General features: G+C 43.1%; 1 protein-coding gene across 3 annotated transcripts; it reads right to left on the bottom strand.

Annotated features, from left to right (window-relative positions):
- Positions 1–1,274: 1,274 nt before the first annotated feature.
- On the bottom strand, positions 1,275–19,988 carry cxxc5a (CXXC finger protein 5a). Of its 3 annotated transcripts, XM_031869228.1 has the most exons (4): positions 19,834–19,988; positions 19,645–19,702; positions 11,238–12,256; positions 1,275–2,667 (listed from the first exon to the last, which is right to left on the bottom strand). In XM_031869228.1, the coding sequence occupies exons 3-4, from the start codon at positions 12,030–12,032 to the stop codon at positions 2,623–2,625; spliced, it is 840 nt and encodes a 279-aa protein (XP_031725088.1). In that variant the 5' UTR covers positions 12,033–12,256; positions 19,645–19,702; positions 19,834–19,988; the 3' UTR covers positions 1,275–2,622. The 3 variants fall into 3 exon arrangements, with proteins under 3 accessions (XP_031725088.1, XP_031725087.1, XP_031725089.1); XM_031869227.1 differs by having other exon boundaries at positions 19,645–19,988; XM_031869229.1 differs by having other exon boundaries at positions 1,275–2,664; positions 19,645–19,985.
- Between the last annotated feature and the right edge of the window lie 171 nt (positions 19,989–20,159).

The raw sequence follows: 20,159 nt of genomic DNA, 5'->3' as shown, positions 1-20,159 counted from the left end.
CAACATTCTTCCCTCCTCAACAATTGGACTGCATCAGTTCCTGCTATCTCCCCGTTCGAGGAAGGTGGCGAGCGAGCCGAGAAGGGGCCAGCCTGTGCAGGGGCATTTGGATGGGGGAAGGGCATGTCTGCTGGCAATGAGGGTGAGTAGATCAGTGCGGCTCAGAGTCTGTGAGGCGGTGATAAGATTCCAGGATTTTCCCAGTGTGACAGGCCTGCTCACCAAGCCGTACACCCCTCTCTGCATGAAGACAACCTCAACCACCACCTGACCTTCCCCCCCGTCCCCCCTCCCCCTCCCCCAGCCCCTGGGCCGTTACACCTCAGCAGGCAGGCGCCACAGTCACCTGCAACCACACCCCGAACTGAAAATCTTAATCTCTTCTTTTTCCGTCTCAGGTGTGAAATAAAAGTACATGAATGAATTTCTACTTTCCAGTCGTGTGCTTCCACACTACACACTAGTTGTGCTGTATCTTTCTTTCTCTCTGGCTCACTTCTCTTTCTTTATCTCTGCCTCCCCCCCCCCCCCCCCCCCCCCCCCCTCCCCCCACACACACCCCACCCCAGACACACACACACACTCACGCACACACTCCCCCCATCGCCATGGCGATGGCACTAGCCCAGCACTGTCACCGGGGGGGGGGGGGGGAGGGTGGGAATATAGCTACACTCGCCAACCCTCCGCTCGCCAAGCTGATCACGAGCTCGTACACAAGCCCACCATACTGGGCCTTCCACCGTGGATATCCACTAATTAAAAACACTCAGCACTACGGCTGCGGCAGAAATCTGCATCTACTTCCCCACCTGGATATGAAAGAGTGACTGTGGATCTGTGAAAGAAAAATCACTGAGAATCCTCACTGAGCAGGAAATGGAAATTCACTCTGGTGTCACAGACCTGAGGCATTAGAATCAGTAATTACATTGAGACCCATGTGAGATTTTTTTCTAAGGTTTTAAATCAGCACTGCTCTCACTTATCTATGTCTTTATCCAAACTCCACTCCATGTATGCAGAACACACCCAGCCCTAAACACAGCGAGACACTTTATCCAGGATTCTTCTCGATAGCCTTAATAGGTCTGAGGACAAAAACTTCCCATCAGTAATCCATGACTATTAATGATTTTCTGACTCTAAATGTTATGGAGTACGTTGAATGTCCCAAAGATCTTAGAGAAGAGTAAAAATAATCTGGAAAAAAAGACATTTGGGGGAATTTTCAAGAGGTTTCGTGCATTTTGAAGAAACACTGCAATCAAAAATTGTTCTTATTCAAACGTCTTTTAAATAATTTTGGTTACATTTTTAGCACAGCAAGGCTCCATCAGTCATTCCAATATATAGGAAGGTATTACACAGGCCGTGAGAGAAATATCTCAGTCAAACCAAGGACATCTTGGTGAACCATACCACCGCCTGATTTACTTTTAATGACTTCTTCTCACGTCAGAATCTTTAAGAATTTCCCAACTCCATCCAATTATCAAAGAAAAGGGAATACTTTTTTTCAATTCATGGAAAATGTATACTTAATGTTTCTTTTTGTCAAACCAGCTGTTTTTTCAACAAAAAAAACATGCAAATAGACAAGTAGACAAACATCAGAATTGTAAATTTTGACACAATTACATGCATTCCTTTTTATTCACAAAACCAGTCGAATTTTCTAAACAAATACAAAGATTGGTTATTTCAAAAAGCTGTAGCTACCCAGCAATATAACAAAATCATGAAAATATAGCAAATAAACAAACAAACAAAAATAAAAATGAATCTTGTCTCAGTGCGTTCAGTAGGGTAGACTCAGAGCAAGTGCTGTCTCTTAGTGCTATTGCCCTGAGCAGTATTGGCACATGCTCAGTGGGGCCACAGTAACATAAGGCTGCCAGTATCACTAAAGGAAAAGTTTGGAAATGCAGAGGAGGGCTGATTGAGGCGACTACAGACTACAGTAGTGGGCCGATAACATAACTTTTTCAGTTTAGTTTAAATCCAAAATCAACAGCGTTACAATTTAAAAACATTTTCTTTGTCTTTCAAAGACAACCACCGATCCGTCTGAAAACTAGACTCTTCAACAAAAAGAATCATAAAACGGACATGTTTTTAAGTAAAATAATGGTGAAGAATTACAATAATGTTTGCCATTAGCCACTAGTTTTGAAATATAGCTGTAAATTTACATTCTCTACACAAGTACTGTATCTTTCCACACATGAACAACATTAACACCAAACACAGAAATTAGTTGATTGTCCACACTCAGTCCGTCATTTCTGTTTCTGGCAATGAACAGTTCCATGTTTAAGCGACAGAAAAAAACCTGCTGGAAAAAGGACAAAAGGTACCAAAATGGAAACATAGAAAAGGGAATGAAAGTTGCCATAGATGCTTTTCTTTACGTTTCATTTTTGGTTCAAGGAATAAGTAGGTGCATCCATTACCCGATTGATTTTTTTTTTTTTCTGCTTTGTTTTGTTTGTTATTTTTTTTCTCTATAATTTTATTTGTTGCTTGTTTGTTTATTAGCCAGTGTCTGTTCTGGAGACAATCCAGGAGTTGGCATTGCACTTGATGGCAGAGCTTTGGGTAGGGAGTGGAGGAGGAATCCTACTGGAACCACCGGAACGCCGCTCCTGTAGGAAGCATCACCTTCTTGGAGAAACAGAAGACAAGGAGGGGAGGGGAGGGGAGGGGAGGAGAGGGGAGAGAGAAGAGAGGGTTGGAGTTGTTAATGAAAAGCAGCACATTTGTTTTACAAGTGATTGCAAATATAATCCCAAACCTACTACTTCACTGAGAAGCTACAATTTCTTCACACCTTGAGAGAGAGGCTCTCATGATGTTGCCCTCCTGTTTCCTGAATTCTCTGTTGTTCACAAGGTTACATGTTCTTTTATTAGTCATTGTACGACAGGGTTGCACAACGAAATTCAGATTGCATTCCCATTGTAGTCCGCCTGCAACTAATGATTATTGTCACTATCGATTAATCTACCGGTTGTTGTTTTTCTTTAAATTACAAATCAAAAGTTATCAGAGCTCGTGGTGAGATAGAGTCTTCAGATTGCTTGTTTTGTCCAATCAACAGTCCAAAGACATTCAACATGCAATAACAGACAGAAGCACAAAATCTTCAGATTTAAGAAGGTGGAACCAGAGAATGTTTAGTATTTCTAGTTGACAAATTACTTAAATTATTAATGTCCACCAACTAATCGATTAACTTATATTCCTCTCTTTCTCCCTGGATGAGTCATGTGTGTGTGAAATCTCGACATCCTGCATCGTCTGGCCCAACAGCTGCCCCCCCCCCTCGCCTCAGCACCACCACAGGAACGGGCTTCAGTCCTGGCTTCACACAAAACCCGATATGCCACATTTATTATTTAGCCACCACACGCGTTGCTCTCCCACGCCACCGCTCTCCGTCCCTCACTCTTCCCTCACTTTGCTTATCTGTGCCTCTGATTGCGCCGAGCAATAGTGGCACACATGCATGCAGCTGCAGGGCTCGGCAGCGGCCTGCCAGTCAGGAGATAGAGAGACGCTCGGGGCCCCTGGAGCCGGAGCGCGGCTGGCGTCCTGCTAAGTGCAACTCGATTCTGCAGCGAGGATTCTTCCGTTAGCCAGCTTTGCCTGGAGCGAGGCAGTAGGAGCTCGGCAAACATTTATGCACCCACACACACTCTCACACCGAACCAATATGTATTCAAGTACAGTCACACACCTCCACACACAGTGGCACGTTAACCGACACTCACAATACACCCCCGAAATCACACCAAACAGTGAGACCGTTGAGCTAAAATTCTCAGACGCGATGGATTCAGATTCACTTTTGCATCAGCAGAGGGTTTACTATGGAACCATACATACTGTGAGACACACACACCCATGCAAACAATCACACTTATCTAATGGAAAAGGTAAACAGAGGATGTATGGCTTGTTAGTGTCATACACCCTTTACTGAAGACATTCAAATGTTTCAATTTATAACGCAATTCCAATAATGTGTAACCTCAGTATAATTAGCCTTAACATTGTGTGCATCTGGTTGCGCCGCCCCTTTTTTTTTTTTTACCACGGCATTAGAAGCAAATGGGCCATTAGTTCAGAGAAATCAGTTTGAAACCAAAAACAATAGCAGCCCTAATTACTTTTCAGGCCCACTTAAACCATTTCTATACCAGTGAATCAGCCGTACAGTTTTTCTTTTGAATGCTATTGTTCATATCTGGACACGAAACTGAGTGACAGCGGGGTTCGTGCTCCACAGGTTTCATTCACTTTCATTTTGAAAGTTAACTCCAGCTGGGTTACAAAAATGAAACATTTTCACTCGGGTAAAAAGGCTTCAAACAAAGGTAATTACTCTGGTGATCTCCGCCAAATATAGCCCACACTGTGCTTCATTTGTTAAATTAACTCAATCAGGAATAATCGGACAGCAGAGACACTGAATGCCACTGTTGCTGTTCATAGCCCACATATGCCAGTGCAATCTCTCAAATATATATAGCGTACATATAAAGGAAATTCTTTTTGGCTCAAATGATTATTAATAGGAACCACAGACCTGGAGGTTAATAGCCAACATATTGGCAACATTATTTCATGGTCTGTGTGTTAAGTATCTCTGGCCCGCCATCCATCTGTGGTGACCTTTCTACAGCGGCGCTCAGCTGTTAAGGAGACAGTCAGAGGGCAGCAACATCTGCCGCTGCCACAGATGTCGAAAACCCGGTAAAGGCCGGACTGACCATGACATAACGCGTGGGAAGAAAAACAACACACCCGTTCGCTTGGACTGAAAATACAGTTTTTCCTCATTATCCAACATGAGCAATCAATGGAAAAATGGCAGCAGTTCAGGAATAGAAAAGCCTCTCTTCACCAACACTGATTGCACAGGTTCAAACGGATGGAATCTGTGGGTGTGAAGTGGCCAATCACTAAAATCGATGGATGTGGTTTTTTTTCAAACAAGGCGAGCACATTTTACTTAGCGTAGCACGGACAATTTGTGTGTAACACACAACAAAAGCAGAAGAAAGAGGCGTCCTTCATTTCTCTGACTAACTGCCTATGGCTAATGCAAAGCCCCTCCACATGCATTCATACATGTGGGACGTAACACTGCCTGCCGCTCACAAGGGGCAGAAAAGTAAACCTTTAAAGCATCTGAATCAAAACACCAATGATCTCCAGCTGTCATAAACACTATTTGTCTGACTGAAGAGGTGAAGCATTATTTTCCTCAGCCTGCTCTCCCTTCCAGAAGTTAATCAAGATCGATATGTTTATACGTTGACAGGATATATTTTTCCTGGATGTCTTGTAAGCAGGTGCATTAACAAACAATTTGAGTCATTAGTTCAACCCATAAATCCTTTTGTCTATGAAGAAATAATTTATTTTAAAAATTTAAAAAAATTGCCGCAGTGATGTCTCCAATTTGCTCTATTCAGTTTACTGGCATGTATGACAAAGAAAAACAAAAACTGAAACGGTTGATTTTCAAAATAGTAGCCGATAAATTTTAGTTGTGAATAAACAGTAAAGCTAATGATCCAGATCTTTCATGCTAACCCTCGATACTCATGCCCTGTAATCACAGGTCAACATGCATACTGTTTCTTGTAATACTGTCAGGATATGGCCCTACAGCTACAGTTTGAGCAAATATGAGAATAAGTTATTTTCTATTAAAGTTACCAACTGCAGCTTCAATGCATTGTAATCCAGAAGCAGGCACCTTGGCCACCTTCCCTCTCTTTCCGTCTTCCTTAGCCTAATCTGTCCACTCCAACTTGTCCCCCTGTCTGCCCAGCAACTTGCCCACACGTCCATGTGTCTCGGTGTCAGTCTGCGTGCCTGTCAGTTTGCATGAGCCTCTTGTGTGCTGACTGTCTGGTGTACGGTGTCTGGGGGGCAGGGAAGACCATGAGGGAATATCAACGTCCCATATCAACGTCTGACACAAAGTGGCCCCCAATGGAAAACAATAGTATGTTTGGGTTTTAGCTGCATCTGATGACAAAGAAGCCCGAGTCTTTGACACAACCAATGAATTTCTTTACTTAATATATAACTCTATTAGTAGACAATGACAAAAACTCAGCTCCTGTCTTATCTATTCTGAAATATAACACACCCACCGTTACAGTACACCCTCAATGTACAGTGACATACAAGTAAAGACAAGATGCATTACAACTTCCTAACTCCTTCTTTCTCTCTGTGTTGAACAGCATCACTGAGACTGACACCACTGGAGGGTATTCATACATAGAGCGGCAAGGAACTGCCTTCCCACTTATTTCTCTCAAATGTAGCATTCCCAGAATAAATCCAGACATCTTCAGCCAGTGAGCTATGAGGTGGCAAAGGCCTCAGCATGCTAACTCCCCCTCACTTGCCAATTTTACGCTCCTCTTTGAGCTGCCATGAGCTTTCAATGGAAACCGTCAACACCCTCAAAATAAGCACACTGCTGCTTTCGGACTGCACTTGTGTACCGACGCGTAAACGCTCACCGGCTCGTGCAAGCGCACAAACACAAACCCTCCAGGCAAATGCGGTAAAACAGAGCCAAAGTCTTTTCACGTGTGTACGTGTGTGCTCACAAAAAAAAGCAGTCTGACAAACTGACCACAAGACACATGTTTAAATAAGACGTCACGCCTCTTTAGAGATTGCACAGCGAGCATAAACAGCCGCAGCAGACGGGGATGTGCCGCTCCATCTTTGATTGGAGGGGACTGTGACACTCTGGGGGCTGTTTGAGCTACAGCTGAGGCTCACTGCAGTCAGGACGATCTTCTCTCGTGGCACAGGTGCTGCAAGTCGCCCTCAATGTGCATTAAGGGGAAGCTAGAACTTCTCTTACAGATGCCTTGTTCAAACACATTCAAATACATACGGTAATTGACAATACTACATCATCTACTCGTTATTGACATTTGGGATTTACTGCTGACGCTCTGCTCTCTCCTGACGCGGCACATCCTCCGTGAATCTCTTCTGACATTTAGCTTGTACTGACGACATCACGCTCACTGACAGTGCGGCCCAGGCCGTAATCTCTGATCTAATCACCTGCTGAACAAGAGCTGTTGACTTAATAACAAAGCCATTAGAGACAACTTCTAGACTGCTAATGGGAAATGTATGAGTGCATGAGAACAAATAAAAAGCAGGCAAAATTGAAAATGTTGTACTGCTGTCAGAGCAAAGTTGATACTGTGGAAAATCAAGTTTGGGGCAAAGAGGCAGCAGGTTGCAGAACTCTCTGATGGTTTCCGGATTGAACGAGAGTCTCATTTTCTTGTGAAAGCTACTTACTATCAGGTCTATTATACATTTTGTCAGTTCTTTTGCAATGCACACAGGTTAAGTCACTTTATCATTCTAAAAGTACAAAGTTTACGGTGTCAAAACATATTGCAAAGATGTCCATGTACTAGGTACATGACCAAGACCATCAGCGGAATATTATTGAGATTACCTTGTCACAAAGATTGTACATTCATGCTGTGGGTTGTCAGGCGCTCGAGGTTGTGGTTTGATTCTTTGGCACAAACCTTTCTTTCCTTTTTCCATGGCAATCTCATGCCTGACACATTCAGTATGTTTGTGGCACCGCACACATGTTTAGCTCTCTAAAAAAAGGCACTGCATCTTTGTCCATGTAATGTTTAGGCAATTAATGAGACCCTGACCATAAAAATATCCACATCCATATCTATGTGATGAACGCACAAGCTTTAGTGTAACCTAATCCCGATTTTGGCCAAGTGAAAAATATCAAAACGTCATGCTGACTCTGACGTCTGACGGATTACTTCAGGCAATGTTTCAGTCTGAAAGCTGTTTTTTGATACTGTTTTCGAACTACACTGATTTTGTGCAGGCACCATCAGGAATGATGTAATAGAGTAGCGTTGCCCGCACAACAAGCACAAACTTGTACACATACATTATCCTTTAAGAATATTCACTAGCCTAATATTGTCACGTTGCATGCAGGGATTGGCCTCTTTGTTTCTGATCTGAAAAAAAGGGGAAATTGCTTGACAGACGCACTAAATAAAGTGGTTAGTAGCACATACTTTGAGATGTCAGGAGTACAAAATGCGTGCAAGGTAATTACAGTACATACGATTACTGACGCCAATGATCAGACTGCTATTATACTTGGAGGCTTGGCAGGTTTATGATACCCTGGAGTTTCTTTTATATGAGGTGGCTACTGGCAACATCAGCAGACTGACGTTTCAAGCAGCATGATGACCTATATCAACATCAACAGTCATGAATATTCAAGCCCCCTTGGGTCTGGCATCACTGGTGTGAATGACTGGTATTGGGCTAACTGCCATGACAACATCAATTGCAAATCATAAATTTGAATTAAATTCTTTTCTGTTTCAGACATTGAGTCGTACCACCTACATAGCCAGCTGACACATTTGGTGAATCATCAGCGGAGACAAATGAAGCCTCTCATTATTTTGTAACTGAACAATAGAAAAGTGAAAAACAACATGCTGGTATTCAGACACATCAGTTTGATTCTCAACGTGTGGAAGTCAGCTTTTTTACAGTCACAATTTCCCTTAATGAACAGCATGTGAATGCTTTAACTCCACTCAATCGAATGGACCATGCCATGGTTCTTAAATATTTGGACTTATTTACAGTCATACAAATCATATACTCTTTTAACTGTTGCCAACTTTTTTTTTCAAATTTGACTATATATCAGGCTGTTATTAGGAACCGCCTTTAGACACGTTAAAGCTTCACAACTCACGAGAGGGGTTACTGAGGTATTTTATATCGCAGAACAAAACAAACAAACTCTCTTAAGCTTGTGTAACCACAGACCTCATTCTTGAATTAAGGTAAATGGAGTCGCACTCCCTGCATGTGTTGTTTGAGCTTCTCTGTGCTTTGTTTATGTAGCTGGTCCAGCCGCGAGTGCATGTCAGTACACGTGAGTCCCAGTGTGTGCGCACCACCAGCTAGATAATTGCTGCCACTGTGCAATGCGCTCATTCGTTGATCTGGACCCACGGCATTGTCGCAGAAGCGTGGTGCCCACCCTCTGGTAACCGAGGTCAAAACTTTAGGCTCTGTCAGCACAGTTTGCCGTTGTTTGCACTGTTAGCACTGTTAGCTGCTAGTCCCCGGCTCAGCTGTCGCCTTGTTGAGAACCGTGTGGAGGCAATACTTCAATCATAGATATGCTCTGAATATCCAAATGAGCACCTAAAAGGTTTGATTAGGTTTAGGCATACCAACAACGAGGTTATGCTTGGGGAAACTTCGTGGTTTGAGTTTAAGTTACTACTTCAATAAAAGTTAGGGACCCTCATTGTCACGGTTACAATAATAAACATTTTGTTAAAATCTGTGAAACGGTTGTGGTCATGGTAAAAGAAAAGGCTGACTGTCGGTAGGAAATCCTGTGTTGAATTCCAACGTTTTGTTAACCCAACCACTCAAGGCCTCCTCCCTAACCCAACTCTAGAATAAAGTCCCCTGCCTTTGCTTCTGATGGACAAGAGTCAGAATTCCTACGGCCACTAGAGATCTTTGTCCCTCGGATTTAAATATGTTGTTTTTGGACATTTTCCGAAAAGCTCATTATGTTGTTTTTCTTGGGAGGACAGTATCCACACGCAACGCTTTGCAAACACAAATACTATGCTAAGTTTTTGAAAAAGGGTCGGTACATTTTATGTAGGCGACTTATCACATGATCTGTAGTGAATAAGCTAAAACATGCAAAAATATTGATAAAGTCTTTTAAAATATTTAAGCCCTAAGAACCCTTAGGAGTGGAGAAGACAAAACAAAGTAGAATTTGAGCCAAAGACATGGAATTGTCTAGTCGAACTTAAGGTTCCATGAACATCTAGCTAAAAGAGCCAAACCAAACTAATCTTACAGTAAAAATGACATCACTGAGTTCTGTGTTCTCCGTTTGTGTCACTCAAAATCCTCCATTAACCAAACCATCTCCTTTAAGGAGCATTTCACTGTGGATGGCCGAAAGTCGGCACATGGTGACTGAACAACCAACTTTTCAGCCCACAAACAAGATTCCAAGCTGTCACTCTCAATCAACATCAGGAAGAGAGAGAAGTAAAGCCATTAGCAGTTTGAAGCACGGATCCAGTTTGTGTCAATTAGACCAGACGCCTCTCCACTGGTTCACGTTCACACTATGTTATCAATGTATTACGTAATGCCAATGTGACACTATTATCCATCGATCACAAAAGTTTATTTCCTTTGAGATGGAACATCTGCTGAAATTGATTTCATGATTGGTCGTTCTGTCATCACAGCCAGGGTCAGTTAGGCCGCTGAGTGTGATGGAGGAAACTGACGGGAAGTTTGGAGGACCATTTAGATGAACAGGAGTGTCACCGGAGAGAAGGACAGCGGCAGCAAAAAAGAGGGGATGGGGGGGGGGGGGCATGTGCCACACTGACACCCGGTGCTCCAGATGACAGCTCTGTGACCAGATGGACCTTGTTACATGCACACACATACACAAACATACCCACGCGTGTACACTCACAGTCAAACACATACTGTACACATATTCACAATTACTGCCACTCTGCCTCCACACATACGTCATTTTTTCTTTACGATTGCAACATATGCACAACGAGGATGTCCATGTGTCCGAACAGAAAATGCTCACAATTCTTTGTGTAAACTTGAGTTTAAGTTGATGAATAAGCCTTCCGATTTAAAGATGTGTGCAGGGTGATTGTGTCTTTATGGTGGACGGATTAAAGACACCCCATGGTGCATGCTTACCCTCCACATACCCACCACACTCGTCACCACCTGTCATTTCCCTGCTTGTGGAAGCCCCCTGTACTATTTCCCTTAAAGGGGACCAACACAGGTACAATTCAGAAGATCTTCTTTGTGCTTTCAGATGTGAAGCTGAAATTAGTTTGTGATGTTTGCAGATCTCTCTAGAATTTTCCAGATCTTCGCTGAGGACCAACTTTTTACATCCCATGAAGATCTACGTATTTCTCTAGTTTCTCACTTCGGGTTACTGCACCCAAATGTTGTTCATTTTTGTGACTGCATTGAAGCTCTGTCGTAACTCTTTGGGTCAAAAACTTTTAAGCTTATTCTTTGGGAAAACCCTAAAGAACAGTCCACAATTCACACACACTTACCTCCAGAGCAGCAGAGGGTTTCTTCTTCAGTTCCTCACATTTGCGAAACTTGCAGATCTGGTGGCCTGTTTTGCGATTCCGGCAGCTGCTGCATTGCTCGCAGTTAATCCGCCGTCGGCAAGGTGGGCACATGCCGCAACGTTTTCGCTTCTTTTTACCGGAGTTGATCGCAGAGGCCAGCTCGCTCTGCGCCGGGTACTCGGCCAGGCCGGCCATGTGTAGCGCGCTGTCCGCCAGAAACACTCCAGCCGGCGTCATGATGAAAAGCCCGGGGTTGAAGGGGAAACCACCCCCTACTCCATATGGGAAGTCAACAGGACCACCTACGGCGTCCGTGACAGACGTACCCTCCAAGTCGCTAGCCCCCGAGCCTGCGTCTCCACTGCCAACTCCCACTCCCATGCCCCCAGGCAGGAGCATGTGCTCCATACCGGCCCGCTTTAACAATGCTGCTGCCTGAGCAAAGTGCAGCAGGCCATTCTGTCCCTCCAGAACCTGTTCTAGGGTCCGGTCCAACTTGGCTGCCGCCAGTGCGGAGACAGTGGGCTGAGGCAGCGGGGGTGGCTGAGGCTTGGCCAAGTGGCTCTTTGTCTCACTATTGTCCTTGTGTCCATTGCTGGTGGCAGAGGAGACTGCTGTATACTGGGAGAGGGTACGGGACTTCTTAAGGCTCTTGCTGAGGGGCTCACTGATGATGCCACTGCGGTTCCTGCGCTCTATAACAGGAGAGTCCTGTTTGCAGTTACTCCGCTCCTGGTCCTCTGTCCGGCCCCCCGCCGACAGCCCACTAGACATGGTCCAGAGCGTACGTGCCTGGGTTGGGGGTGAGGGTGGAAAGGGGGCAGGGGTGAGCGAGGAGGGGGAGCAAAGACCTTTTCTCGGTCCGTTCTGTGCCCCGGTGAGAGTGGTGCCTCACCTCAATGGACCAATCAGCCAGCCGATAACAGGCAGGCCCCGGAGCCTTCTGCCCGCACTACAGCTCAGCCCTCATCCACGTCGTTCCATGGGCCGTCTGGAAACTTTACACAGGGAGAGAAGAGAGGCATATTACTCATCAATGATCACTTCACCAAAACACTGAGACACTCAAGACATACATTTTCCATTTATGTCAACTTAGGCAAATTCTGAAAAGAAGAACATCACCTTTAAGGCCGATATGGTCAACTTGTAAGCAAACAGTTATTTACACATCCAGCAGTCAGGGAGCAACATTAGCATTCATTTGGTGTTTCTGGCCACCTGTGAAGGCAAGTCTCGTATTCACTTAGTTTTTGGTCTGTTTTTGGTCTCTACCATCTCCTGTGGGAAATATCAGGCTATTTATCTGCTAAATGCTCCACTATGTTCACCAGCTAGTCTCTAACTGTGTTTGTCTGCTGTTTGATGCTGAGCAGGTAGTGTTCAGTGGGTTTTTAGAGCTTTTTCTCTGCAAACAGCTTCATTGGAGCGGGGAGAGTGAAACAAAACAGTGAAGTAATGATGCTACAAACTACGCAAACAATTGAGCTCAATACTCAACGTTTGTCAGTTTACCTGGTCTTTAGTGCTCTGATACAATTAGAGTAAGTGACGTCAGTTTTATAAAATTGAACACAGACAATGGCCATTAAAGGTTTCAGTTTGTATCCCTGAAAATCTTGACTAAGATATATTTACATTCAATTCAAATTCAAGCACAGAAAATCTAAAAACTCTCAATTTCCTTTTAATTCTTCACACATCAATCTACAAATCAACACCTGCTTCCCTGGTGCTTCACTGATTGGTTGGCAAAGAAAACAATTACGAGGTCTGGAGCCTAAACCTGCTATTTCAATCAAATACAATCAAATTAATTGTGTTGTATTGAGGGTAAAAACTGCTTTGGTACACTACAAAAATAACAAACTAATGGTTATTTGTTTTATATTCTCAATTGAAATACTCTGTTAGGACCTATCACATTTAACGCTAAAATATTCAGAAATAGAAACGTGTTCCTTTTGGTGAAATATTTTCACAAACAAACACAGTTTCTGCTTTAATTATAGATGCGTAAGCTCTCCTTCAGAAAAGTGTCTGTCTTTATCTGTTATCTTATTACCTGCTTGGAAATAGTATCTTGGTTCACTCTTTGACCAATCAATCTGTTGTATCTGTTGGTCTGTGTAAGGAGCAAACACAACTGTGATTTCTGTCAGAATATTTCACATCTTTAAGCGAAGTTAGTCAGTCGTGAAATTATGGTATTTATTAGTAATAATGACCAATTTAAACATATAAGCCCTATTTGAGGCCAACTTTAAATTGTAGTGCCCTGACTGCAGTTTACTCATTTAGGAATGTTGCATTTATTGACTAACAATTACATGCTTGTTGATCTGATATCTGTGATGTATGTGCGTCCCTTATTGGATTCTCACACAACAATCTGGGAACTGCTAAAAATACAGCCAAAAGCCCGGGTTCAGACCAAAGGAAGTTGATATTCTTTTCATTAACTTTGGACGTTGTATGATTCCTATCATTGTCTAGAAATTATTTTTTATCCTATTACTTTTATAGACCAAACCTGTAGAGCAATATCAGATGGTAAAATATGCGGTGGGGCTGATGAAGAGGTTTCACCAAGCAAATGTCAAGAGACTCCCCCACTGGACAGAGATGCATCCATCCACCGGCTTTTAGCACAAGATTCCTGTGACTGCTCATCTATGAAAAGAAAAACTATGCTGCTATTCTCCTGACCTGTCCATGTTCACAAACAAGCATACCACCTCCCACAGACAAGCTGAGGAAATGGCCGGGCCAGTCCTTATAAGGGAAACAAAGGGAAAGGGAGGGGAAGAGGATGGAGGGGGGGTGTCTGTGCAGTGTGTGGAAATTGGAAGGCCAGAATTAGTGGGAGGTAAAGCTTCAAAGGCAAGAGCACAGCCCCCACATTCTCACCAGCTCAGGGGGATGTGGCGCCAGCGAACCAGAGCCAGCTCCGCAGCCCCTTAGCCCCAGAGTTTCAGTTTCTCCCACTACAGCACTGACCAGGGTCCGGTTTCCCGAAGGCATCTCAAACTATCTGCGTCTCTACTCAGTTGTGATTGAATGCAGAGCAGCACTGCAAATCATCATGGGGTTTATGTGGTATTATGGAATATTGGACCTGAAATGATGTATTTAGTGGTCAGATATGAATACGTCACTGTTGTTAAAGGTGACTTTTCATTAAGATTTAAACGTAACATTGACTCAAATGAGCTGTATGGCAGCTGTGCATTTGCGTAAAGTAAATCTGGGTACAGTAACACCATTTCTTGATTAATAATGGCCTGAGAGAATATCCAGCTCTGATCCAACTTCATCAACGCTCTAAACACAGTAAATGTGATAAAAGACTTGAGTTTTCCACATAATTAATAAACTGGCGCATTATCAATAGCTAGAATAAATGAGCTCCCAAGACTGCTACAAAGCGACAAAGTTGGCGATTGCCTCTCATGACAACAGCTCCAAAAATATCACAATCAGCCGTAACATAATAATTGAGCCTGGGAATTACTATCTGACCAGCTGACCGACCGACGGCACCACTGGTTTAAAATAAGGCAAATACAAATTGACGTATTCCAGCTGCTGTTCTTCCAAAGTGTTGATGATCTTGATTGTACACAATATGTTTTACACAGCTGACTTGCTTTGAGTCAATCCCTGCAACACCTGCTGTCTGACGACAATACAGTGACACACACAGCCTTTTTCTTTGTTCACGATAAATATAAATAATTTGATATATGACTGCCTGGGATTTTTAGGTGTGCACAATTTTGTATTATAGCTGAACACATCAGTGTAACAAGTGCTACAATGCTGAAGGCTTTAAGGCACTTCTTAGTGCTCTGTAACCTATGCTTTGCAGGTTAAAGAAAAACAGCAGATAAACGTGATGATAACACACAAAGTTAAGGTACGTAATAGGTGACAGCTATATGATTTGTTAAACAAGATCAACAAATTTTAATCATTTCATAAATACTCTATTCATTTTGTGTGTGATTTCTACACAATAATATTTTGTCGCCTGACAAAAATTGCAAACTGTGCAAAATTCTGCCACAAAGAAAATACTAAAACTCCCTCAAAATCAGTCTGGAATGACAAACAGGTGTACGCAGATTTGTATTTTTACATGTTTACAGGTTGCGTTTGCAACATAAGACATTAGTTGCATAGGTCTACCACATTGTGTAACGAATGAAGTCATGGTCACGCTCACTCTGCTGTTTGTGCACATCTGCCTTCCATCCTGACCTATCTGTCACACTCACATCAACATCAGCCCTGAGCACGGCATAGCTGATCACCTCCTCGACTTCCAGCATCAGATCACCGCATCATTTACAGGGCAGATCCATGTCCTTATGTGAACTGTCTCCTAAACCACAACTGCCTCTGGTACGGAGTGTCAATGCCGTACTACTGAAACCAGATAATTGCTGCTGTTTTGTCCTTTAAGCATGTTTACTCACATTTCCTGTGATGTTAGAGACTTAATGCTGTGGTTCACATAAAAGTATTACGTCTCAGGTTTCTGTGAAACTCTGACAAGAGCAGTGTAATTAGGAGTCACACGTTAAGAGAGCCATGTTTTATGGACCTCGAGCTGTCTCGGCATTAAAATGGGCGTAGATATTAGCTATACCTGGTATTTCCCTGAGTCTTTCTTCAACGTGCTGCACAGGACTGGCAGACGGAGATAAAGGTCTGGATTTTAAATTGTCCCGAATGATCAAAACAATCCAGCAGCCTTTCTTCGGATCGACCAATGAGCTCAGCTGGACGTTGTATAGAGCGCTGGTGTGGCCTGAGACGCATGATCTGAGCCTGCAATTGAAGCATCCACTAAAATAATTGGTGGCTTCTTGTTTGGGTAAATTAAAAGCTGCAGCAAAAGCTGCACTGTGTAATAATATGACTTTGTGAACTGTTGTTTTTAAGGCTTGGTCTTCATTATAAGCAAAACTGAATCTTATTTTTTTTTTACACTTTATGGAAAGCAAATCTGAGTGCTGGACAATTCCTCATGTCTTAATGGTCAATAAGTCGTTTAGTGGAGCCGACAAAACATTGACTGGCCTAAGGAGGTCAAACACAACGCTCTTAATGCGATTATATATGTTGCCGTTCATTCAGTAAAAACACTAAGTGAAAATCTTGACAATAATTCCAGCCTGTTTTGTTGAATCAGCTGAGTGATGTCAGCTCAGTAACTTTGTCACTTTGTGGACACTCGGTCAACAGCAGCTGATCTGCAGAAACTGAGAATTAGTTTGAATGTGGTTAACAAAACGACACATAGGTTGATGCATGATATTTGGGTATTAATTTGCGTGTGAAGTAACATTTTTGTTTAATCAGCTAATAGCAGTATAACTGAGTCTGGGTTCACATATAATGCTTTTCTATCATGCTCAATTTGCAAACAGTCTCATTAAAACGTGAATTGAAAAGAGTGTCATGTGAGTGTGAAATGTGGTGTTTTTATCCAGATGTTCCTGCTCGTATTGATCCTTTAAGAGATTGCTTTAGCTGTCTGCTTACTTTCTACTTGACCATGCTGCCTGAAAATAGTTTCCTCCCGACCTGTGTATGAGTTTGTTTATATCTAATGGTTTGCATGAAACTTGCCGCTCAGTTTCAGTGGCCTGAGACGCTCAAATTAAAGGAAATGTTGAAGATTTTGGGAGATACATTTATACTCTTTCTTGCAGAGTTCGACGAGAATACCGATTTCGATGTCTGCACTCTAAATATGAAGCTACAGCCAGGAGACGGTTAGCTTAGCTTAGCTTAGCTTAGCATACAGACTGGAGACTGGGGGAATCAGCTAGCCTGGTTCTGTTCAAAGGTAACAAAATCTCATCAGTAGCCGTAAAGCTCACTAATTAACACTTTATCTACTGTTTGTTTGAGCTGCACAAAAGTGTAAAAACAACAATTTCCCATTGAACAGGGGGTTATTATGTGCTGAACTATTTCTTGGCTAGGACCAGTTGCCAGGCAACCAGAGAAAAACTCCGGGGCCATGAAATCGAAACCCTCGGTAAAACGTAAAATTTTTAGCCGCAACTGCTATTCGTAGCTACGTACTTATCGTACGAACATATGAGTGGTATCAATCTTCTCATCTACTGTAAAGTAAGCAAATGAGCACATTTACAAAAACTTTTCCTTGAAGACACATGGCGCAAATATGATCAGTACATTGTGTACACCTGAAGCAAAGCTGGTCACAACACCTGCACAGTGTGTCAAGACATTGTAAAAGCGTTTCAAAAGCTCGATTAAATACGTCAGAGGAATTATTGGCGAAATCTGGTGGAGGCAAGTCAACAAGGTCTTCATTTCATGTGGAGCATTTACAAAACGTTTTGAGCTGAAATATTTGGTGAATTAAGGAATCCTTTAATAGATAATACTTTACACCCACAGCTATACAAATGATGAGTATTTCCTAACAGCCAAAGTGCTGCTGGGTGAATGTAGTCAGCACTATGACATGAACAGCTCATTTAACTCGCACATGCAGCTCTCAGCTTGTAATAGCTCCAGAATTTTCCAAACAGTTTCCTCATATAAGCAGTTCTTTAAAAATGTGTGCCAAGAAAATGAATGTCAGTCCACAATATAGTGACAACTGACTGATGTGGTTCAGTAGTTCAATGGGTTTGATCAATAGGTCAGGGAGGAATGGAGGAAAGCATTTAGGGCCAGTATGTGTTTATATCCCATTGTTGTTTAGATTGTAGGCCAATAATCTTATTCAGTGCAAAAATCTTAACACGTGAATGACAACCAAAAACTACCAGGAAGCTGGGGTTTTTTTCTATTGCGGCTGCTTAAATATTCAACACACTTTGAATTGGTCCCCACTGTAGCCTGATATTACACAGATGAGCTCAATGAAACACATTCGTTTAGTTTAAGGCTGTGATGAACACATTGGAAGGATAAACTCGTTATACAACTTTCTTTCAGTAAGAAATCCTGAATTATTTACATTTTCTTAATTAAATAAACAAATTACCCTGCTAATTAAAATCAGATCAACTTTGATTGGACCTCCTTGAATTCACTCTTGAATAAGTTTCCTTCACTGACGGAATTAGCTTTTTTTAACAACAGAGTTGGGGAAAAATCGTCTAATTTCCTGCGGGGTTATGAAGCATTTGGCCCGCCACAAACTGTGGAGCAGCTGACTTTAACACCTCCAGAGACGCGAGAATATTTAATGCATTAGTTCAGGCGATGCACGATGCAGACCCCCCCTCCCTCCCTCCCTCCGGTCCAGACGCGCTGTCTGCGGACTCGTGTAGGTACTTACGGTGAGCTACACATTCTCTATTCCTCCCACCTCCTGTAGACTGACGCGCGCACACGCACAAACACTCGTTCACGCACGAATAGAGGAAGTTAAAAAAAAGGAAAAAGCCTGGTGACAATAATAAGACTCAAGGCGTCATCCATTGTCCATAACCTGCTGCGTCTTCTCCCTAATGAGGCTATATTCACACAAAAAGTTGGAGGGGAAAAACAACCACGCCGTGCATACTGTGACTTCAAATTATTCGCAAACATATGGAGCGCTTGGAGCAGCGATACCGGCGGCGGATTGCAGGGGGGATGTGACTGTATATCTCCGGGAAGCGCGATGAAAGCTTGTGTACCTGGGAACTTTCTAATGATGCCCGGAGAAAAAGAAGAATGTGGAATAAAAAAATAAAATAAATAAAGCTGAAGAATCCTTCGCCTATCTTTACGCGCGTGGAAAGCTGTGGTATCTATTGACTGGTTTATGTTTTTAGGGTTAAATAAAAGTTTCAATTCGGCAACACAGGGTGACAATCCGTCTGTTGTCAAATGTCAGCGCGATTCCGACTCTAATGCTCGTTGATCATTTCGTTCATTACCTGGAAGCGTCAAGTTTAGTGCGCGTCGTTAACAGCTGATTCACAATAAAGCACCAGCGTGCCGATCCGTATCTGGAGGCGACTTATTAAATAAAGAGAAATGGAAATTGTTCTTGTAAAAACTGACAGCAGCTTGTTAGATATTCCCGTTATAGCGCTGAATCACGGTTTAAAACCTTTTTCTCTTCTCTTCTTTCAAGATCAAAATAGCTGGCTTTTGTCTGGACTCGGTGATCTATGAGCACGGCAGCCTATCTGCGGTACCAGCATATGGTCTGCAGCCGCACATTTGAGGATATACAGAAGAGCCCCGGTTCACCCCGCTATAACTTGATCCTATAAGATGACAGCCCCAACTTTCAGCAGACTTCAACAAAGTATGATCCCCCATCACCACCCCTCCTCCCTGCCCTCCCATGTATCTGCATATTTGCAAACACGGGCCCAATTTATTTTGCACCTACCAAAGCAGATCCGAGCAGAGGGGAGGGCTCCCACAGTCCGAGCGGTCCGTCTCTCAGCCTGCCGTGCAGAATGGTGACACAAAAAAAAAAAAAGAAAAGGGCAGAAAAAAAGCTTATTCTCCGAGAACAAAATCATACAGAGTGCCTGCCCGTTAGTGACAAATGTGAAAAAGAAAAAAAAATATTCACCGTCAGTTATTTTGGAAAAGCGTACTTTCTCTGAGGCTGAACGCGTGGGTTCCCCCAGCTTTCTCAGTCCTTGCAATCCCACCTCTACATCCCCGCTTGCAGAGAGGAACATGCAAACACATTTCATAGATTTTTGGAGCTTCGCGGAAAAACCGAAGTGGACTTTTCAGCGGTGGCGGCGGCGGCGGCGGCGGCGCGCGCGCTTCGGCTCAGCTGAGGCAACAACAAACGGAGAGGCCGCGAGGTGCAGTGTGATTTCAGAACAGCTGGGGGGAGAGGTGTTGATTCAGAATAAAACTGAGCGCTCATAGAAGATGATGCACTGT

The sequence above is a fragment of the Anarrhichthys ocellatus genome, unplaced genomic scaffold (genome assembly GCF_004355925.1).
Source record: "Anarrhichthys ocellatus isolate YVR2014 unplaced genomic scaffold, GSC_Weel_1.0 scaffold46, whole genome shotgun sequence".
Classification (NCBI taxonomy): Eukaryota; Metazoa; Chordata; class Actinopteri; order Perciformes; family Anarhichadidae; genus Anarrhichthys; species Anarrhichthys ocellatus.
The sequence above is the reverse complement of the archived record's forward strand: the minus strand, read 5'-3'. Positions and strand labels throughout refer to the sequence as shown.